Consider the following 20,340-nt stretch of genomic DNA (forward strand, 5'->3'; position numbering starts at 1 on the left):
ATTTTACTTTTTATGAACTTCAATGAGCTTCAAAGTTGTTACGTTTTTAAAGCTTTATTTATATATAAGGTTATGTTTGTTATTTCATAGTGCTAGATAGTAAGTTTCCTCTAAGGAAAAACAAAACACATTCTCATGTTTTTCTAAAGTGATACTGCTTTCTAATATTTTTTATTGTACTCTAAATGTAACATAACTAGAATTAAATGACCATTCTTAAAACATTTTGTGGATCAAAAAGTAATTGCCACAAGTTAAAACATTTCCTTATTCTCTGCTAGGAGGCAGTGGTTATTTCTGTGTAGTGTGCAAGAAACAGGTGGAAAACTCTTCCCAGTCCCGTCCTCTCACCAAGTCCAACTGTGATACGTTTGGAGTGAAGGAGTCTGATCTTACTCCCGAAATGCGAATATGTGCAGCGTGCCGCTTCAGAACAATACAGAGAAGGTAAATGTACAGAACCTGATAATTAAAATTATTTAGTGTGAGAGAAATACAAGTTCATGCTATCTTGTGTATTTCTATTATTCATTCCTCTCAGAATGAACTTTGTTCTCTAAGTTGCAAATATCACATACTACACTAAATTCAAACTTTTTGTTTTTTTTTTTTTTTTAGTTTACTTAAAAACATACTCAGTTTTTTTTTTCCCCTTCTGATAAATCTTTATGGTTAATCTTTTTCCAGACATTTATTTGATGTCTGAGTACTTGGCACGTGCATGTGTTTAGATAACGGTAGGTGTGTTTAGACAACGGTATGTTCTTTACTCTTCCTGCTTTTTGGAAGAATAAACCCTTGTGGCTTTCCTTCTTAAATTTGCTGTGGGATGTACAGTATGGTGTCGCTTTCTTGTGTTAATTCAACTGCCATCTCTTTGTCTTCCCTTTAGTTGGTTGTTCAGACTTAGTGGCAGATAACTAAAAGTTTTGTCATAACAAGGACAGGAATTAAACCTGAGACTCAAGCCAAAAGTAGAGACAAAAACAACAATGTATTAGGCAAAATAGGGAAGGATACAGATATTCTATTCTTGCAACATAGAACCATTAGAGTAATATTCTAATTACTTTATTTTCGTAATTAAAATGTTAGTTGATGTTCCTATAACTAAAAACAGTTATAAGTGGCACAATTTAATTTTGATTAGTTGTATAATTTCATGATACTTGATTTAATCACAATTTTGAATAGCTGATTACTGAAATAACCTGGAATAGATGCAATCAGAAATACTAATTTTAATCAGTCAATTAATTTTAGTTATTTAATATTGTTACTGCTTTTAATTAATCATATGGATTAACTCGTCCATCTCTAACGCTAGTTGTATCAATTTGACTGTGATGCGTTGTTTGTTTTATTTCATTTTTGTGGATGGAATGCACCTCTTAGCCTTATCTAATCAGTGGAAGTAAATATTTTTTGCAGTTTATTATATTTACTTTTTATGAAGTATTATGCATATTTTATAAGTTGGTAGTGAACTCAGATTAATTCTCAAGTGCGCACACACACGCACACAGTTGTTCCCAGCAGAACCCAAATTTTCCATTTAGTGGTTAGTATAATTTATTTTTATTTCTGCAAAATTAACATTAATTGTTTATAGGGAGTTTTCTGAAATTGTAATACAGTAAATATAACTCCTGATTTTTCTCCTGTACTCCTCCTTGACCTGATGTCCTATCACTGTCCTTTGATTTTCAGCTCTAAAGAACTGAAGTATTCCTGAATTGAGACATAGAATGTTGTGACGATATCTCATTAACGTTGAAATGAAGAATGTTTTTGTTTTTTATATTTGGTACATCTGTTTATTTTAGGAAAACACATTCTTTAGTTTCTACTTAAGGATTTCTGTGTAAGGTGTGAAGCATTGTATTTTGTTATTGTTATTCTGTATAAAATACATATCCTTTTAAAACTGTGGAATAAAATGCTAAAGAAACAGTTATGCTACACATAGAAAATTATTGCATAAAAAAGGAAACAATTGAAAATATTCTGAAGTTTTTTTGTAAGACATAATTTTGCTTACATTTTTCTCTCTTCTTCAGATGTCCTATTCCTTCGTGTAAAACTCCAAAACGGAAAGTAAAACGTTTACGTCTTCTGCCTGGAATTTGGTCAGAGTTACCTTGGGAAGTAAAGGGTTCCATTATATCAGAACTTTGTAAGTTGCATTTTGTAATTGCTAAATAATGTAGGTTAAAGACAAAAATAATTACTTTGAATACAGATAATTTATAAGTTAAGTTGTATCCCTGCTCCCATGCTACAAGATTTAGGTAATATAGTTTGATTTTGTGACTGTGTGTGTGTATACAACACACACATCTATTTATAGACACACTTACATATTCAGAACTATTATAAATACCTACATTTTTAAAACAAAACCACACTAAACTCAATCTAGATATAGGTTTGTGTGTGTATAAGGTTCTCAAATTTCAAAGAAGCCAGAAATATTTTGAATGTTTATCTGTCTTCTTTGAAACTTCACAGGACTACTTTGATACTTTTTCAAAGTTTATTTCTAAACGTTATTAAATGTTACATTTCTGTTTAACCTTTAGTGCTAAAGGTTATTACTTCTGCTCTAATCAGTTTCATCAGTCTTTTCACAGTAACATAAATACTACAAAATTATGTTGCATTGGGAACATTCAGTTTGACTGTGCAATACAGCTTATACTTTAATAAAATTTCTGCAGTAACAGAACATTGTACCTTGTGCAGTTGAGTATTTCTCTTCTAATTAAACTTCAATAGTATGTTCCATTAACTAAAATGTGTTTAACTTTAGCCATCCCTCCAGACATCACCAGATGCTGTACTGCTTGCCATAACCGTATAGTTCGTAAGGTGGGAAGTACATCTAATTGTGAGGGTAGGTTTACAGTTTACATTTTATGTCTGAAAATATCTGTAAGACACTGAAAGCTCATTACTCACTGCATACCTTAGTTTATTAAAATGTTTCCTTTTTTACAACTTCCAAGAATTATTTTGAAAAGGTAACCAATCAAGTGGTAACAGTGACTAATTTTTTTGCTTTAAGTAATAAACTAGTGTTTTTGAGACACAAGAACTAAACGTTTGAGAGTTTAAAACATGCATGTGTTATGTGGTATGTGTTTTTATAATTGTCACCCAGACATTTAGAAATTTTTATATTTGAATAGGTGTTGATATTTTAAAGTAAATCTCTCCAACTAATAAAATTCTAAAAAAGCAAAAACGTAAGAGCAACAAATATATGTTGATCAAAATGAGTATAACATTGTTGTGATTGTTTAGAACTGTACTTCTTAGAAATTAGGTATTTATTTGAAGCTGTTGAACTAGCTACATTAATGTTTTATTTGTTTAGAACTACAGTGACTGTTACTTTCTTCGTTATACTAACTATCATACTGTTTTATCTGTTTGCAAAATTTGTATTTGGTTAATTTTTGTACCAACTGTTGACAGTCTTTGGTTTGTCTCTTGTAGCAACTGAATCGTCAAGGTGGACAGAAGAAGAAATGGAGATTGCAAAACGAGGCTTGAAGGAACATGGAACTAACTGGGCAGTTATAGCTGAGATGGTGACCACTAAATCTAAAGAACAGTGCAAGAACTTCTATTTCAACTACAAACGAAAATATGGTCTGGAAGAAATAGTTCAAGAATACAAGCAGGTAAGCACATCACAGACCAAAATGTTCACTCCTTCATTTCTTAGAAAAAAAACAAAACTTCTGCTTTTCCAGTGTTCTAGTCAGATTAATGCAAGATGGTTGAGACTCTTCCATGCACAAATTAGTTTTTATAGACTTGTAAGCTTAACCAAAGTCATGACAAGTTTTTGGTTTCTAATTTACCCTAATTAATTTATGTTGGGTTTTAATAAAAATTGTAAAAAATAATAAGAGGCTAAAAGTCATCTTCTGTGGTATCTTTCTGGTTATATTAGGCAGATGCAATAGTTCTAAATTCAAAAATCAACAGTTTGCGTGCTAGTCAAAACTACAGACTGCTAGTGTGGAGTCACTGTGACCCCATACAATTTCAACTTGTATGCAGAACTAACCACACGGACTTTTGATGTTAAGTATATCAGAGATGTCACATAAAACCATCCATCATGACTCTGCACCATGTGTAAGCCTTCTGGCATCATCAGACATGTATCATCTCATTAACTAATGAAACTAAACATGGTTTAGTCACTAAAATCACCTTATCACCTTATGCAAACAAAGTGTGATGTAGTCGCCTGTGTTGTCTTGGAAACTGATGTAACTAAGCATAGTCACCTGTGTCACATCAGTACACTAATGTAACCAAATGTGACTGTCGCTCAAGTCACCTCAGTACACTGATGTAGCCAAGCATGATTTAATAACTCGTCATGTGCATTCAAGTTTCCTCATTTTCTAATTTAAACAATAACTTTAGAAATATCAAATATTTTTTCAGTTCACAAACAGTTTAAAAATGTTACAAATTAAATTTAGGCTTACCTTATTGTTAGCAAAACTGCACTGGAACCAAGTGAAAACACTTAGATGAAGTTAAACATTATACTGTCAACTGTGAATTAAGACATTTATAGTTGTTGTATAATTCTTTTACTTTAAGTTGCGAGACATCCATGTCAAAATGATTTCAGTGTTTTAGGTTTTGAAAGAAAATCATTATTTGTTTATTATATGTGCTGTCTCTCAATGATTGCCTAATAATTTGATACAGCTCACCTCATCTAGTGGCAGCGGTTGCATTACAGGAAAAACTAATTTGTTGGATTGCATCTTACCAAAGTCTACATTAAAAAATATAATCAATTTACTTGTCTCATGATTTTAATATACTTTTATGGAGAAGTGTCATTTGCAATAAAAGAAAATTCATGGACAGTTTGTTACACTATACTTCAGTGTGTGACAGCTGGAATTTCTGCTTTCATAATGTAACAGATGTTAGTTTCAAATACTTGTCTATGATCAGTGTTCAAACAGTCGGAGTAGTTGTTACTACCTAACATCTAAGATGTCTATACTTTTTATGACAAGAATGAGTTGTTACCATTTTTACATCAACAATAGGGTATTTTTAAAATGTGTGTTGACTTCATTTTGTGTAGAATCATAAATCAAAAGAAGGATCCAGAGAGGATGGGAAAGGTGCCAGTGATGAGGATGAGAGTGGAGACACTACATCCAGCTGTGAAGAGGACAATGGCTGTAGTAGTGATACTGTTAGTGCTCCCAGCCCAACCAGTAAGACTGCAGAAGAAGGTAGTGTTTGTTTCAAGAATCAGTTCCTTAATTCCTTTTGTGTAATTTTCTAAAGGTCAAATATTTAAAATTGTAATCTACAAGTTTTACTGTGATATTTATAATTATAACAGGTAAAGTTTTATGGAGGATGAAACTGCATTATAAATTTTGATTTACTGATTGAAATATACATGTAATACAAATTCTAGAAGTAAACTCTCGGATAATTTTCTTAATTATTATTTGATTGGTAAAGTTAAACTAGAAGTCTGTTAATGGTAGTGTTTTACATGGAATGTTCTGAAATTTATAAATGAAATTATGAAAGTCCCATTGTTTATATTTTTAACGACATTATTAATGAAGTTGTCCTGTAACACAGTTTAAATACGTGTGTTTATTGACAATAATTTTTATGTATGGAGTGATTTGTTAGAATGAAATGATTCTTAAATAGTTTAGTTGTTAGCAGATTATTTATTAACAGTAATATGATTGTTAGGATAGAAAGTTGATAAGAATATGAAAGAGTTACTTGAATTTCAGAGAATGTGACTGGATCAAAACAAGAGGAGGTTATAATAGAAGAATCACGAAGGAAATCTGTTCCACGGGGCAGCTGCCCCGATTATGATAGCAGTTCTACTGTGAGTGCAGATGAAGGACAAACCCAAATAGAGAATGAAATTCTTAGGACCAGTGAAAGAATAACTAATCCTTCTTTGTCTCAGACTGTATCCACCCCAGAGAATATTTCCACTGTTAAGAATGTCCAACATTTAATGGTCACTACAGCACAAATGCAGCAACCCAGCTGGGGATCTCCGGTGACCCAGAGCAGCGTGATACAAGGTAAGAACAGTTCCAAAGAAGAGCCTACTTGTGTCAGGGACTTAATTGATAAGGCCATCAAAATTAGTCTTCAGGGCTCAAGCAAAAACCAGTATAGGATTTCACCAACATTTGGACCTCAAAATAAGGAGAAAAGACATCAGCTAGAAAGTGGACAAGATGACAGTGAAGTGTGCGTTATTGAGCAAGTACCACCTGCTGCCCACGAATCATCCCGCCTGAGCCACAGTGTTAGGCCGGTTCCCTTACCTCGAGCTGAGGGACTGGCAATGAAGGCTCAACACCTTGTGTGTGAACCCACTCAGGACCTTAAGTGTGAAGTACAAGATTTGAGCACAAAAGAGAAATCGAGCACAGTTTTAGTTGCTGCTAAAGAGAAAGTACCTGTTTCTGGTCGGCCACCATCATGCTTTTCTTACCTGCCACACCAGATACCACCCATGCAGTTTGGAGCTCCTCCCCCAGCTCATTCCAAACATTATAATTATGTTCCAGATGTTCCATCTCAAAGAGACCTTTATCAGGGCCGGGTTGGAGAACACAGCTCCAAACTGAATTATCCTTTGTCAGACTCATTGCATTCTCAACCCCCTCACCTTGTTCCCCAGCAACCAGTTCATGGGAGTAGAACTAGCACACCACCTGTTCGAACTTTTCCTAGACCTTCAGTACCACCTCCTCCACCTCTGATTACTAACACAAAATCTTCAGTTTCTAAAGAGAGACTTGGTCATAGTGGATCTATTACCCTTGGTACACCTGTGAATCAACATGCCCCAGTCTATCCAGCTAGTAGCTCTCCTCATTATGAAGGCCTGCTGAAACAGTTTAACCCTCCTCATGTCAAAGATGGTGGTTCAATTACAATGGGAACTCCAGTACCACCTGGAAAAAAATCTGCTACCACTCATTTACGACCAGAACCACCTTCCAACTCGTCGTACGAAGGCAGAAACCTTAGATCTGTGCCATCATCAAACTCGGGAGTACCAGTGATGTATGACCCAGCTATTGAACAGTATTATCGGAGGATTTCTCCCTCAGGACCTTATCCAGGTTATCCTCCACCTGCCACCACAACTTCCAGGCAGACTTTTCCAACTGAACTCTCTAGTTCTAAGCAACTTATGATTGATTTTAACACTTCAAAACAGATGCAAATGCGAAAAGGTAATGTATTGGGTGACCATGAATCCCAAGAATCTCCACAAACAAGAGATACTAGTCCTCAACAGAGTCATGCGTTTACAAATGGTCCTGATTCTCGTGTACATCACTTGTACTCTGGTATGCCATATCAGCAAGCAGGTTTCCAAGGGCAGCCACCACATGTGTACTCCCCTATAGGAGATGCTCGTTACTCCCCTCATTCTAACACTTCTAGCAGTCCTGCAACAAGTCATTGGCCACCTAGTACATCACCTGGACAGCCAGTTTCTAGACAAAATGTAATCCGTAGTATAGCATGGGGAACAGCAGGAAAACCTTCAGTTATCCAAACTTCTTCTCATACTTCTGAGTTGCCTCACAATGGCCCTTATTCAATGCTTCCTCCCAGTCATGAAGCTTTTAATACACTTGTAGATGCTGCTGCAGCTCAGCCCAGTCTTACAGTCTCCAGAAATGAAAGGAGGACTCCTCTTGCTAGCCCAAAAGTTAACCGATCAGAGTCAATGATGTCTCCTCATGAGAACTTCAACAGTTCCTCCATGGAAATGCAACAGCGCCCAAGATCTCATCCAGATACTCTCATTTCTGGTCAGGCATCAGCTGAACCACATAGGATGGAGTACATATGTGGAGGAACTAATGTGGATCTTAGGCAGGAAGCATATGGTTACTTCAGGGACCCAAAACAGAAGGTGAAGCAGTCTTCTGAGAGTGTGAGATATCAACAGAAGCAGCCTCCTCCTTCTTCGCTCCATCTTGTTCGAGAACCTTTCACTCAAGAAAAGTTTGAACAAGAGATGAGACAGCAAACCTTAATTAATCATAACCCTGAAGGTGCCAAAGGCAGACAGCATCCAGCCCTAATAAAGAAGGAGGCAGGTTTTAGGTTTCATCCTCAACAGTTTGATGATTCAAACATGACACAAAAACAGCCTGACCTTAATATGGAAGCAGCTATGATGTTATCTCAATCCTTCCAGAAAGAGAAGCCAAAAACCACAGCAACCAATAGGGGAGTAACTGCTGGTAACCTTATTGATGCCATCATCACACATCAAATCAACCAGCCTGCAGATGGAACATCTAAAAACTGTGTTCCAGATAGCCATTCTTACTATGGAAGAGATGATGGTAGTGGAAACATATCCAGAGCTCCTGTAAAAGAAGAAATTGTGACCATAGATGATGGACCTGTAAGAACTGTGCATGGTAAGCAAGAGATTCCAAATCATTGCCAGACAGAACCAAACAAGGGACTGTCTTTTTCCACCAACATGACCGAAAGGAATTTTGCCTTTGGTCTATCTCGTAGTGAAGTCAATAACTCAGATTCAAGCTCATCCGAACCAAACAAATGTTTTACTTCTTCCAGCAGTAGCCCATCTGAAAGAAATATTACCCTAGGTCAACGTATTGAAGCAATCATATCTAAGAATTACAGTCCACCCAATAATGTGGAAGTTTTACAAAGCTTGTATCACACTGAAGGAAACTTTGTAGGTGATACTCCAACGTCTCATCATAAAGGTTGTCAGTTAGGTCTTCCAGATCCACAAAATGCTGGAATTACTGCAGAAAGACCGTTAGAGGGTATTGCAGCAGCTGCTGAAGGCATACATAGAAGCTATGAATTATGTCCTCCTCCTTCAAGAGATCAAAGTTCTTTGACTCCAAACTCAGGCTATCGCAGCTGGAAGTTAAGAAAAGCCCTGCAACAAGATAAAGAAAAAATGCAACAGTCACCTAGTGGACCCCCAACACCCAAGAGTCAGAATCAAGCACCCCCAAGGACACCAAGTAGGCCACATTCCTCTCCTTTAACTCCATATGGTGTGGAACCCATCTCCCCTCCATCTTTACATAACCCTGATGAATTGACAACATCCAGTCCTCACCAACAATCTCCTCCTGCTTGGTTTGCTGGCCAGGTAACCCGACAAGAAGGATCTATTGCCAGCCCTATGAAATGTCAGTATTCACCAGGGCTACCAACCATGCTTAGTGGTAATCAACATGAGCAGATGAACTTATCTCCTCTTGACTATGTGAAAAATAAAATTGTGGAAGTGATGAGGACAGCAGCTGATGAAACATGGGAGGCACCCAATCGAGTTAACTCTTCTCAACAGGATTCAGGTCAAACTTTCCAAACTCCAAAGAGTATACAAGAAAGGACAGAGCGACCTCAAAGCACAGGGAGTGCTGTCCACTTTCGTGGGAGGCTGACACCTCAGCCAGATCTTAGATACAGTCCCACTCTAGTAGGGGGCTTTTCTCACCTTCCACCTCGACCATCTTCAGCTTCTAATAAAGCCATTTTTCCAACGGTAGACTTTTCTCGGGGATTGAAACGAACATTGGAGGGTATTCCAAACTGGAATGGAGCCACCATGAACGTCCCTGGAATGAGATCAAAGTCAGCTTCTCCTGTTTGTTTAGACCCAAAAAGAGAAGCTGAAAGGAAGAGGTGCAGAACAGACAACCAAACTCATGAAAAACGTCCAGATCTCCAACACCTTCCAAATAGTCCCAGGTGGGAAAGTTGTGAAAACAACGATGATAAGTCCACGATTCTAAATAGCACTAGAACAGAACCAGTATCACCACCTTCTGTTACTACAAACACAACTCACCCTACCAAGACTGAAGAAACACTTTCTAATCACAATGTCGAGAATGCAGCTAACCTAAAGACCTTTTCAGTTTCGTGCTCCTCTGTAGAGAATCGTTCTTCCCCTTTAAACCTCTTATCCTCAATGCCAAACAGCAACGTTCACTACTCTTCGTCTTCAGCCAACTCGATAGTTGGTACCCCTGTTACTGTACCGTACCCCAGCTACTCAGGTGTCTCGGCACCATACACTTACCCGTTTTCTGCTCTAACAATGCGTTCTATTAGCAAATCAACATCTTCGAGTGGAAGTCCACCATCCACACAGATCCCATTACCTCGTCCTTCTTCTGCTCGATCACCACTGTCAGAGAACCAACCTGCACCTCTTTTGTCGTCTCAATACGAACCTCTTTCCGATGAAGACTAGCTGTATATAAATGGAAAAAAACACAAAAACTTGATGTTATACCTGTCCAAAAGTTGGGCAGTTTACACTACAGGGTTGTGCTTATTGTTTGGACAAAAGCATTTATTTGTGTATGTTCATAGTTGTGTGTATGTGTGTGTGTGTGTATGTATGTATGAATGCTTAGCAGTTTCTCCCAACCTCAAGATGTACATTAGTAAAGTGACAGTAGATGTGGAAGATACTGTTGTGAAAGACAGTGTTTATTTGAATGTATCCGTTGTACCACTGCCACTGCAGTTTAAATACTGTCGCTCAAACAGAATGTATCTCAAACCTGTTGTGTACTGTGCCTTGGTACTGGATCTCCTCAAAATCTGGATCTGCAAGTCTAAATATATTCATAGAGAATTTTAGTGTGAGGTATTGTCGTTAGAGGGAAAAAGAACCTGCTGGCTTAAAGACTGGTATTGAAGACGATTTAGAAGTTTCACCTGCTGCTTGATAAAGACGACACATTGGTGGAAACTAGTTGTATATACTGGTGATCTTTACTCATTTCATGGAGTCTTATTAACGTTACATAGCTGTTTCGTATTCATACTTCAGTGACGTTTAGTAGTTGATATTTTGTTGAAAAATAAAGATGTTAAAAATGCTGATATTGAAAAACAAAAGAGGCCTGTCTTTATTTCATCAATTAAACTGATTGAGAAAAATGTGGAATTTTACTGTTGTCCAAGTCTTTTAAAAACTGTTTCTTGATATTTAAAACCAAAATGTAACGTTCTAACAGCGCTATCTGTAGTAAGATAAATTTAGTTTTGTTGCATAATATATATGGTAACATGCAAATTGGTAATTTTTCGTAACATCGAATTATTTTAAAGACACTTAAAAATATGTATGGTGACGAGAAATGCATAACCGATGTTTGAGAATTACGTTCATCATAAAACTTACAAAATGAGTTTACATCTGACATAAATAAATACGTAAACTCAGTGTGATTATCACTGAAACAGATTTTTTTAAAGTTCTATAGTCGTAAAATTATCACAACTCTCCGCTTCTAGGTACATAGCCTCTAGTAACTTGACTCAACCAAAAAACAGAAATGTTGTAGATACTCAGTCAATACTTTAGTACCAGCTGTTTTTTATGTGGAATGAGAGTAATTTGCCATTTTGATCTTTTTTCTTTTTTTTTTTACACCGAATGTTGTCTTTGTCAAAAGCATTTGGTTTGTCTGTATGATGCAATATGTGGATCTCACTAGCAGAAAGCAGTATTGAAAGAAGTTATTCCACATTACTTTATTTTGTTCAGTGCAGATGAGTGGGTTGGTTAACCATTCGCGGATGATATGTATTGGACAAGACCTAGCTCTCAGCACATCTAATCAATATACGATTTCAGTTCATGTTCTGTACACCGTGTCTACAGTTACAGTTACGGTGGCGTCCATTATCTTGGCCTGATTCCGGGATGTTTGCTATACATGTGCGATGCACGATGTCCTTAACATAACCCTAGTATTTCTCTCCTGTACTGGCGTCCGCAATTACGCTACACCACAAGAAAAACGACGCATTCAACGTTTTCTTACACGAATTCCTTTTCACGGGTTGAGACCTACTCACTGAAATAAAAAACAAAAGAAATACACAAATGGTTTGGGTTTGACTATTTCTTGGTTGTTTAATTCATTATATTTTGTAATAGGAATGGTAATTTTGGACCACTGTATACTTCTGATCGTGTTATTGAGGCTTAAAATTGTTCTTGAACAAACAAAAATTAGTTTAAGTGCAATGGATTTAAAATAGGTCTATATTTTACCAATATTCGATAAATTTTTCAATCGGACAGAAAAATTCCAAATTGTGAAACGTAAACTGATCAGTTATTATGACATTTGCTACATGGATTTATCGATTTCGGTTAATGTTGATATTTAACAGTCTACGTATACATTCTTTGAAATTATTTTTATGATTATTAAATGACGATATAAAACCTGTTATACCACAAGCAATGAATACATACAAAAAATAGACTACAGGATAAACCTAGATAGATGTGCTATAATCACGATATTAGAATAGTGTCAATTACCTCGATTTGTTGGAGAGTATTTTATGTTAGTTTTCTGCAGTATAATAAGTCATTCTAGAATTGAGATGTAAGTTAAATGGTTATAGTCCATCTATCATTTACATGGGAAAATAAATAACGTTTACTAACAATAAATTGCATAGAGCTCACGTAAAAGTGCATGAATAGTTTGTACGTAGAGAGGTAGATGGTTTTCAGGTATAATAAACTAAGGAAGGTGTAGCTTTCAATCTCTAATGTCGAACGTTTTTTACTAAGTCTTAATTATATCGGTACATTACCCCATAGGGGCTCAGCGGCAGTTCTGTTGGTTAACGACATTAAAGTCAAATTTCGATACCCATAGTGGTCGACTAAACATTGTGTACTCTAATAACAAAAACATTTTGTTTGTTTGTTTTGGAATTTCGCACAAAAGCTACTCGAGGGCTATCTGTGCTAGCCGTCCCTAATTTAGCAGTGTAAGACCAGAGGGAAGGCAGCTAGTCATCACCACCCACCGCCAACTCTTGGGCTACTCTTTTACCAACGAATAGTGGGATTGACCGTAACATTATACACCCCCACGGCTGGGAGGGCGAGCATGTTTGGCGCGAACCCGCGACCCTCGGATTACGAGTCGCACGCCTTACGCGCTTGGCCATGCCAGGCCCAATAATAAAAACAAAACTCATGTTTGGGTGTATTTAGATTATCTGTTCATAGAGGGCAGCTCTGTACAAATATGTGCCATTATTTTGCTGTATTTATAATAATCTTTATTGCATTATTATATGGATGAGGCCTTATTTAGTGGTTATAATGGAGGATTTCTTATCGAAAAATCCAAGGTTTGACTCACGATATACTGCTAAATATGCTTTTCCACTTTCAGCTATGGGGTGTTAAGTTCGCTGTTAAATACAAAGTTTGCTTGTTGCCTTATGCCTTTGACCATGGCGATATTTCAACCATAATTGTTTCTGAACTAACATTTAATCTACGTGTAATGTTGTATGAAATATATATCCTGCTGTTCCTCAAATGGAAATAAAAACAGTCAATACATAAACGTTTCAGCTACAGACTTGGTTATATGATGAATTTTTAAATGCTTAAAACAATTTATCTGCGAGAGAAACTTCATGGGCATTGGTAGTCACGGTCAGAGTGTTGACGTTGGTACAGTAATAAGTTCATGATGCGTGATAAGTTCTCTTAAGTAGAGAAATTTCGATTTTGGGATTCGTAAGAACGAAGATAAGAAAAACAATAACATTTATATATATATATATATATATATAGAGAGAGAGAGAGAGTGAGCATGATGTCACTAGTTACCTGGTAATAATACCTTTCATATTATTTTTCGAATAATGTTTCGGGCATTCATCATTCTGGGGAATTAAAAACCCAAATGTAGAAAATACTGTGCGAATATTTTTAGTGTACTGTTAATTCTTAATCATTTACGTGTTATTGTGCTCTAATATTGTTATTTTTATTACATTTTGTACCATATTAATTAATAGGTGAGTAAATTAATGAAACAATAGATAAAACTTTGAATATAGAATACGAAACTTGCAAACATATATTAAATCACAAAGTTTCTTGTAAATTTTAAATTTGTGTTTTGGTTATTTATACTAATTAGAGTGGCATCTGTGTAATTGTATTGTTTATTGTGTGTTTATGTAAGTACTTCGCAGGGTTTGAATGAATCTTCACTAAAATTGGTGAGGGGGTACATATAAGTTTTCAATTTCGCGTTTGGTGTTTTTATGGGCGATTTTTTGTTATCACTTTCTGTAGATGGATTTTTATTGGTATGGAGTTTCACACTTTCTATTTTGCTATTTTTATAGGAGTTTTTTACAATTAAATATAAAGGAAGCAATTTTTCTGTATCCTAAACAATCTTTCATCAATTATGAATTTACGTTACCTCCATCCGGGGAACGGGTACTCCAGATATTCACTAATAAAATTTATAGCTAGTGTAATATATAAATATAGATAAAACAGAAACTATATTCTCCCAATTTTTTATTATAATTCAGTTATGATGGTCTTTGTTTTGTAATTAAAAGTGCGGTAAATTTCAATAGATGAGACCAACTTGTTTAAAAAATGAAATCATATCGAGAGAATGAAATTTAAAGATGCAAACGTTTAGAATACCAACGGAACGGGTAATTAACTTTTTTAGTTATTTGATAAACTACATACTTTTAAAGTTTGTTTTTTAAACATGGCAGATGTCGCCACCTTCGCTAAAATCGGCATTTGTGTCTTCGTGTACAGTGAAGAACGTAAAATCTAAATAAAATAGGCTGAGTTCATTATCACATCGCGATTGAGGATGTCACGTAGTTGTCCGTAAATTAACGAAAATTTCCGATTCTTGACAGTTGTTACTAACTTAAGGTAAGTTTTTCCATCGCTATTTTATAAAAAGAAAGCAATTTTTTGGTCTTGCTTAGATCATTTCGTTTCGTCGTTTTTCTAAACTTGTACCAGTAGTAGTTCTACTACTATTAGTAGCAAGTAAGGTTGTCGTTTGCTTGTTGAATTTTGTAATGTGGAAGTTGACGGTTAACTGTTAATTGTACTATCGTTAGTGATCAAAATAAACGAATCATGTTTCGTTCTTCGTCATCCAGCAACTAAAAAGAAACGAGTGTCAAAATAACTTAGTTTAGGGGTTCATGTGTCATTTGAAACAAGGCCTAACAATGAAGGTAACTAGCTTTGAATCGCTTTATCAGCTTCATGTAAAAATAAATAGTTATTTTAAAAACCGTTACAGCTTGGTTTAAACTGTAAAAGTGAAATTCGCAGTGTTTTAACACTGAAAGAGTAATAATTTGTTATTATGATTAACAGATATAATATTATAAATCAAATATAATAATTATGATTGATTACTTTTAGGCTTTTCACTTTAAACTATTATTTAAAGTTATGACGTAGTGTACTCGCGACTCGTGAAAGGTTAACTTATTTCTGTATAAGAGATGTTTTGACGTTTGGGCAAGTGATGCGAGATACAATTGTAGTATTTATGTATTCTCAAGATGGCTGGTATGGGTATTACAACTTTAATTAATATAAGGACAGAACAACGTTTTGACCTTCTTAGGTCATCTTAAACTGAAGATGACCTAAAAAGGTCATAAACGTTGTTCTGTACTTTAATTAAAGGATGTCAATGATTTACTTCGTATTATTTATGCCTAAAATTTCTAAAGAAAAAAATTGTATACATGCGCACACGCACACATATAAAAACATTTATGGAAGAATAATTATTATTAACATATTGTCCTGAGATAAATTGTTTTAATTTTATAAATAAACTTATATCCAGCTTTTCAATAACTATAACTTGTATTTCATTGTCTATTTATAAATCATTACTTGAGAAAAGACTAAATTCATGACATCTTTTAACCTGATGTGTTTCTGGAGCCCCTCATCTCTCTGTGTCCACTCTTTGCGTTGAACCGGGGTAGGTCAACTAGTTAGTTACTTGTAAACCGTAATTTTGAAAATTAAGTACAGTACCAGTTATAAATTTATACACAATGAAACTAAACGTTCTAGTTCAGTTTGTTTTACGAAGAATCGTAATAACATCGCGTTTTGTTTTGGACAAATGCATGATATATACTTTACAAATAACTCCTAGATTTAACATAAACTTTCTGTGAAAATTATATTTATTGGCGGTAATACATTTTATAACTTTATTTTAGTTTAAGAAATAATGATGTTCATATGGTCTACAAATATATACACAGAAATATCATGTAGCACTTTACAGAAAGACAAATGGCCTTAGAAAACTTTCGAGGAATTAAAATTATTTGAATATTGTTTCCTTGGAAGAGCTTTTTCTTTGTATTTATGGCAAAGTTGTCAAGGTTTTCTGCTACCGTCCTTAATTTTGAACTGTTGACCATTCAGAAGACAGCCAGTCAACGGTGCCCTACTGCTCAGCATCTACTCTAGGGGATTGACTGCCTCTCATAACGCACTCGTGTGCGTGTTTCTTTTTTTGTTTTTCCCCTATTGGTTCAGATAGGGCTAAACTTTACCGAACTTAATACTAAGGGTAAATAAACTTAGTATGGTATTCTACGACCTAACGTTTATCTCTTAAAAATTGATGAGGTTTTATTATTTTATTCTAGAAAATATCTATTGAAGTATATTTACATTCCACTTTGAATACATCCATTGAAATTAAACGTGCTCGCATGCGCACTTAGTAATGTGCGCGCGCTTTTTCAGAATAGAGAAACATTGAATATTATTATTACTATAGTAGATAAATAACGTTTCAGTTTTGTTTTTTTTATATCGTCTGCACCAATACCAGAGTTTTGGTACTGAATGAAAGAAAGGATTTTTGGACAGCGAGTTGTGGGAAACAGTAGATAACCTGAAATGTTATTCTAACTCACCACTAATTTTGAATCTGATATGGACATATTGAGAGGAATGTGGAAAAAAAAGTGTTTGATTTCTGTTGCAAGTTTTAGGCCTATTGAAAAATAGAACAATTGCTTTCCGTAGTCGTATTTTTCAACACGTGTTTCAAAACAGAAAAAAAAGATTCATATAGAAATACATTTATTAATCAGCTATAATAATGGATGTTATATGATACTCTCTTATAAAATCGTTAGTCCGTTCGGAACCCTCCTTTTGTTAAAATCCGAAATTCGATTCCTCGCAGTGGACACAGCAGAATGCTCAATGTGGCTTTGTTTTCAATACAAATTGTTTGGAAATTACAAACTTGGGCTAATATATATTTTTACCACGGCACTTCATATTGGTGAAATAATTTGTTCCCACAAGAATACGCTGTGGTCAGAATGAATATGTTTTCCTCCTTTCGTGGATTTTAAACTTTACACTTCACGCATTTATAAGCAGTTCACTGATATCATTAACAAAGGGTCATCTATATGTCTATGTATGTACATAAAGTACACAAAACAGTCTGTGTTTGTCCGCTAACTACCACTAGGTCGCTTAGCTATCCTCAACTAAACTGTGTGGGATGATAGTTTAGAACGAGGGGCATATTTATAATGTTTAACAACCCCTATACCTCTATTATTGCTTTCGTTGAATACTAATTTTTGAATACGTAATTTAACTACATTCATAGATGGCGCCACTTCCTCATACAAAAAATATAAAAGTTATAACAATTTACACAAAGTGGAGAGACACAATGCGCTAGCATTTGCTTTGAAGAAATACAATGAAGCAAAATGACCGTCACTATGGTAACTGCATACAAACTCAGCTGGAGTGTCTACTCCGGGTTTCAGTTTAACCCACTTTCGACTTTTGACCCATGACTTTTGAACTTCGGCCTGTAAGAAACTTGTGGAACCAATGACCGCCAATTAATTAATCACGCGAAACACTATGGAAGGACATTAAGAGCTAGGTGTTGAAAGCGGGTAACAGAAAACATCTTTACTGCCACTACGTTTTCATCTGGCCCGGCATGGTCAGGTGGTTAAGGCACTCGAATCGTAATCTGAGGGTCGCGAGTTCGAATACCCGTCACACCAAACATTCTCGCCCTTTCAGCCGTAGGGACGTTGTAATGTGACTGTCAGTCTTACTATTCGTTGGTGAAAGAGTAGCCCTGCTGTATATTACGGACGACTGGCGCAGATAGCCCTCGTGCACTTGCGCGAATGTAATTTTGATTGATAGCACGAAAGCGAAGGTAAAATTACTAATAAAATAAAGTTCAGTTTCGGATGACAGGAAACAGAGCTTTCACTATTTTTGCCATTATTAAATTGGTTTTTACAACGCTTCTAAATCTGACTATCGAGGCCAAAAACGTTAAATGAGGTGTTTGTCACTGCATGTCGGCCAGGTTTGTTATTGTACTTGATAAAATTATAATTATCTTGCAATCGGCCATAAATCTGGTATTTATGTGTTGTGGTAAAACAGTAAAAATGTTTTGTAATGGGCAAATATAATCAGTAAATGATACAAAAGACTTAAGGCAGAGATTCCTAAATTACAGGACTCGGTAGGCCAGGTGGTTAAGGCACTCGACTCGTAATCTGAGAGTCGCGGGTTCGAATCCCCATTGCACCAAACATGCTCGCCCTTTCAGCCGTGAGGACGTTATAATGTTTCGGTAAATTCCACTGTTTGTTGTAAAAGAGTAGCCCAACAGTTGGCTGTGGGTGGTGATGACTGAGCTGCATTCCCTCTAGTCTTACACTGCTAAATTAGGAACGGCTAGCGCAGATAACCCTTATGTAGCTTTGCGCGAAATTCCAAACAAACCTAAACTATTGTTTGCAGCCCCTTTGGGGTTTGCGATAGTACTTGAAAGGGTTCGCAGTAATACATGAAATTTATGAAATTACAATTTATTGAAGGAGTAAGGAGTAGAGTGAAATGCTAAGACATTATGAAACTAACATAATACTAACAATTATTGTAATTAACATGAATTGTGTAAATTAATTCGTTGTGCTCCTGCCACTGTTGTCTACCGACCACAAAGACAAAACCAAAACAAACCAACAAGACAGTTGATTTACAGTTGGAGTAACAAACATAAAATGGAAGTGTAGAAATAAGTTAAATGAGTTAACTAAGTTAAGTTAGAGCTGGATCTTCGTTTGTTTTAATAAAGCAGTATCATTCTTCACATTAAAATAGGTCGTGAGATTTGTTTTTAATATTCTATATTTAAATATATTTCTTTTTTTTTTGTTCCCCTCCACCCCAGTGGCACAGCGGGATGTTTGCGGACTTACAACGCTATAATCCGGGTTTCGATACCCGTGTTGGGCAGAGCACAGATAGCCCATTGTGTAGCTTTATGCTTGAAAACGAAAAAACAAAAATGCTTTCCCTTGTTATTTTCTTAAAGCTAGAATCAAGCTGTAAAGATAGTAAGATACGCGGATGATACACCACCTGCACATGATAAAAACTATTTCTGGTGAGAGTTGGTCCGCCAATGCAGTAAAGATGCTGAAGGGGATTCGCCAGTTGGCAAACTTTGGAAATCCCCGTTCTAAGGTATGGGATCTTTTAATCCGAACAATGTATTGATCGATTTGTTTTTGTGACAGAATTTGGAGGTAAGTACGAGATTGTTTTGAGTGTGTTTCAGTAACGTAATTTTCTGACATACCGTACGTCAAAGTTAGGGGTCATGCAAAGTCATTCTCCTTCTATGATCTAGGACATACACCTCCCAAGATAAAACGACTTCGCAAATGGAGTAGCAAGATAGTTAACACAAAACCCTAAAGAGCCAACACACACACACATAACTTTGGTTAACCTCTGTGCCATAAAGCCCTAATCTATTCCTAATCAACTTGTACCATCTCCTCAGTGGTTCAGTAGTAAGTGTGTGGGTTTGTAATGTACATCTGGTTTTATCAACTGGCACTATCTCCTCAGTTGCCCAGTAGTAAGTGTGTGGGTTTGTAATGTCATCTGGTTTTATCAACTGGCACCATCTCCTCAGTGGTTCAGTAATAAGTGTGTGGGTTTGTAATGTACATCTGGTTTTATCAACTGGCACCATCTCCTCAGTGGTTCAGTAATAAGTGTGTGGGTTTGTAATGTACATCTGGTTTTATCAACTGGCACCATCTCCTCAGTGGTTCAGTAATAAGTGTGTGGGTTTGTAATGTACATCTGGTTTTATCAACTGGCACCATCTCCTCAGTGGTTCAGTAATAAGTGTGTGGGTTTGTAATGTACATCTGGTTTTATCAACTGGCACCATCTCCTCAGTGGTTCAGTAATAAGTGTGTGGGTTTGTAATGTACATCTGGTTTTATCAACTGGCACCATCTCCTCAGTGGTTCAGTAATAAGTGTGTGGGTTTGTAATGTACATCTGGT

At 35.9% G+C, this 20,340-nt stretch overlaps 2 protein-coding genes across 12 annotated transcripts in view; both read left to right on the forward strand.

Annotated features, from left to right (window-relative positions):
- Positions 1-10,989, forward strand: part of LOC143253915 (uncharacterized) — a 115,944-nt gene extending 104,955 nt beyond the window's left edge. For 7 of the 10 annotated variants that reach the window (XM_076508492.1, XM_076508497.1, XM_076508495.1 and 4 more), the window contains 6 exons: positions 282-447; positions 2,061-2,176; positions 2,813-2,896; positions 3,502-3,689; positions 5,135-5,288; positions 5,817-10,989. In XM_076508492.1, coding sequence (XP_076364607.1) covers positions 282-447; positions 2,061-2,176; positions 2,813-2,896; positions 3,502-3,689; positions 5,135-5,288; positions 5,817-10,333 — 5,225 coding nt within the window. In that variant the 3' untranslated portion in view covers positions 10,334-10,989. The remainder of the gene's footprint in view (positions 1-281; positions 448-2,060; positions 2,177-2,812; positions 2,897-3,501; positions 3,690-5,134; positions 5,289-5,816) is intronic. The other 3 variants (XM_076508499.1, XM_076508498.1, XM_076508496.1) reach the window with 1 other exon arrangement.
- A 3,686-nt stretch (positions 10,990-14,675) lies between these two features.
- The window catches only part of Tpst (tyrosylprotein sulfotransferase), a 67,233-nt gene continuing 61,568 nt past the window's right edge, over positions 14,676-20,340 (forward strand). Inside the window, exon 1 of one of the 2 annotated variants that reach the window (XM_076508512.1) lies at positions 14,676-14,839. The gene's annotated coding sequence lies outside the window, so the exon portion shown is untranslated. Of the gene's footprint in view, positions 14,840-15,033; positions 15,154-20,340 lie in introns of those variants that run through there. The other variant, XM_076508514.1, reaches the window with a different exon arrangement.

Source organism: Tachypleus tridentatus, chromosome 6 (genome assembly GCF_004210375.1).
Source record: "Tachypleus tridentatus isolate NWPU-2018 chromosome 6, ASM421037v1, whole genome shotgun sequence".
NCBI classification, from domain to species: Eukaryota; Metazoa; Arthropoda; class Merostomata; order Xiphosura; family Limulidae; genus Tachypleus; species Tachypleus tridentatus.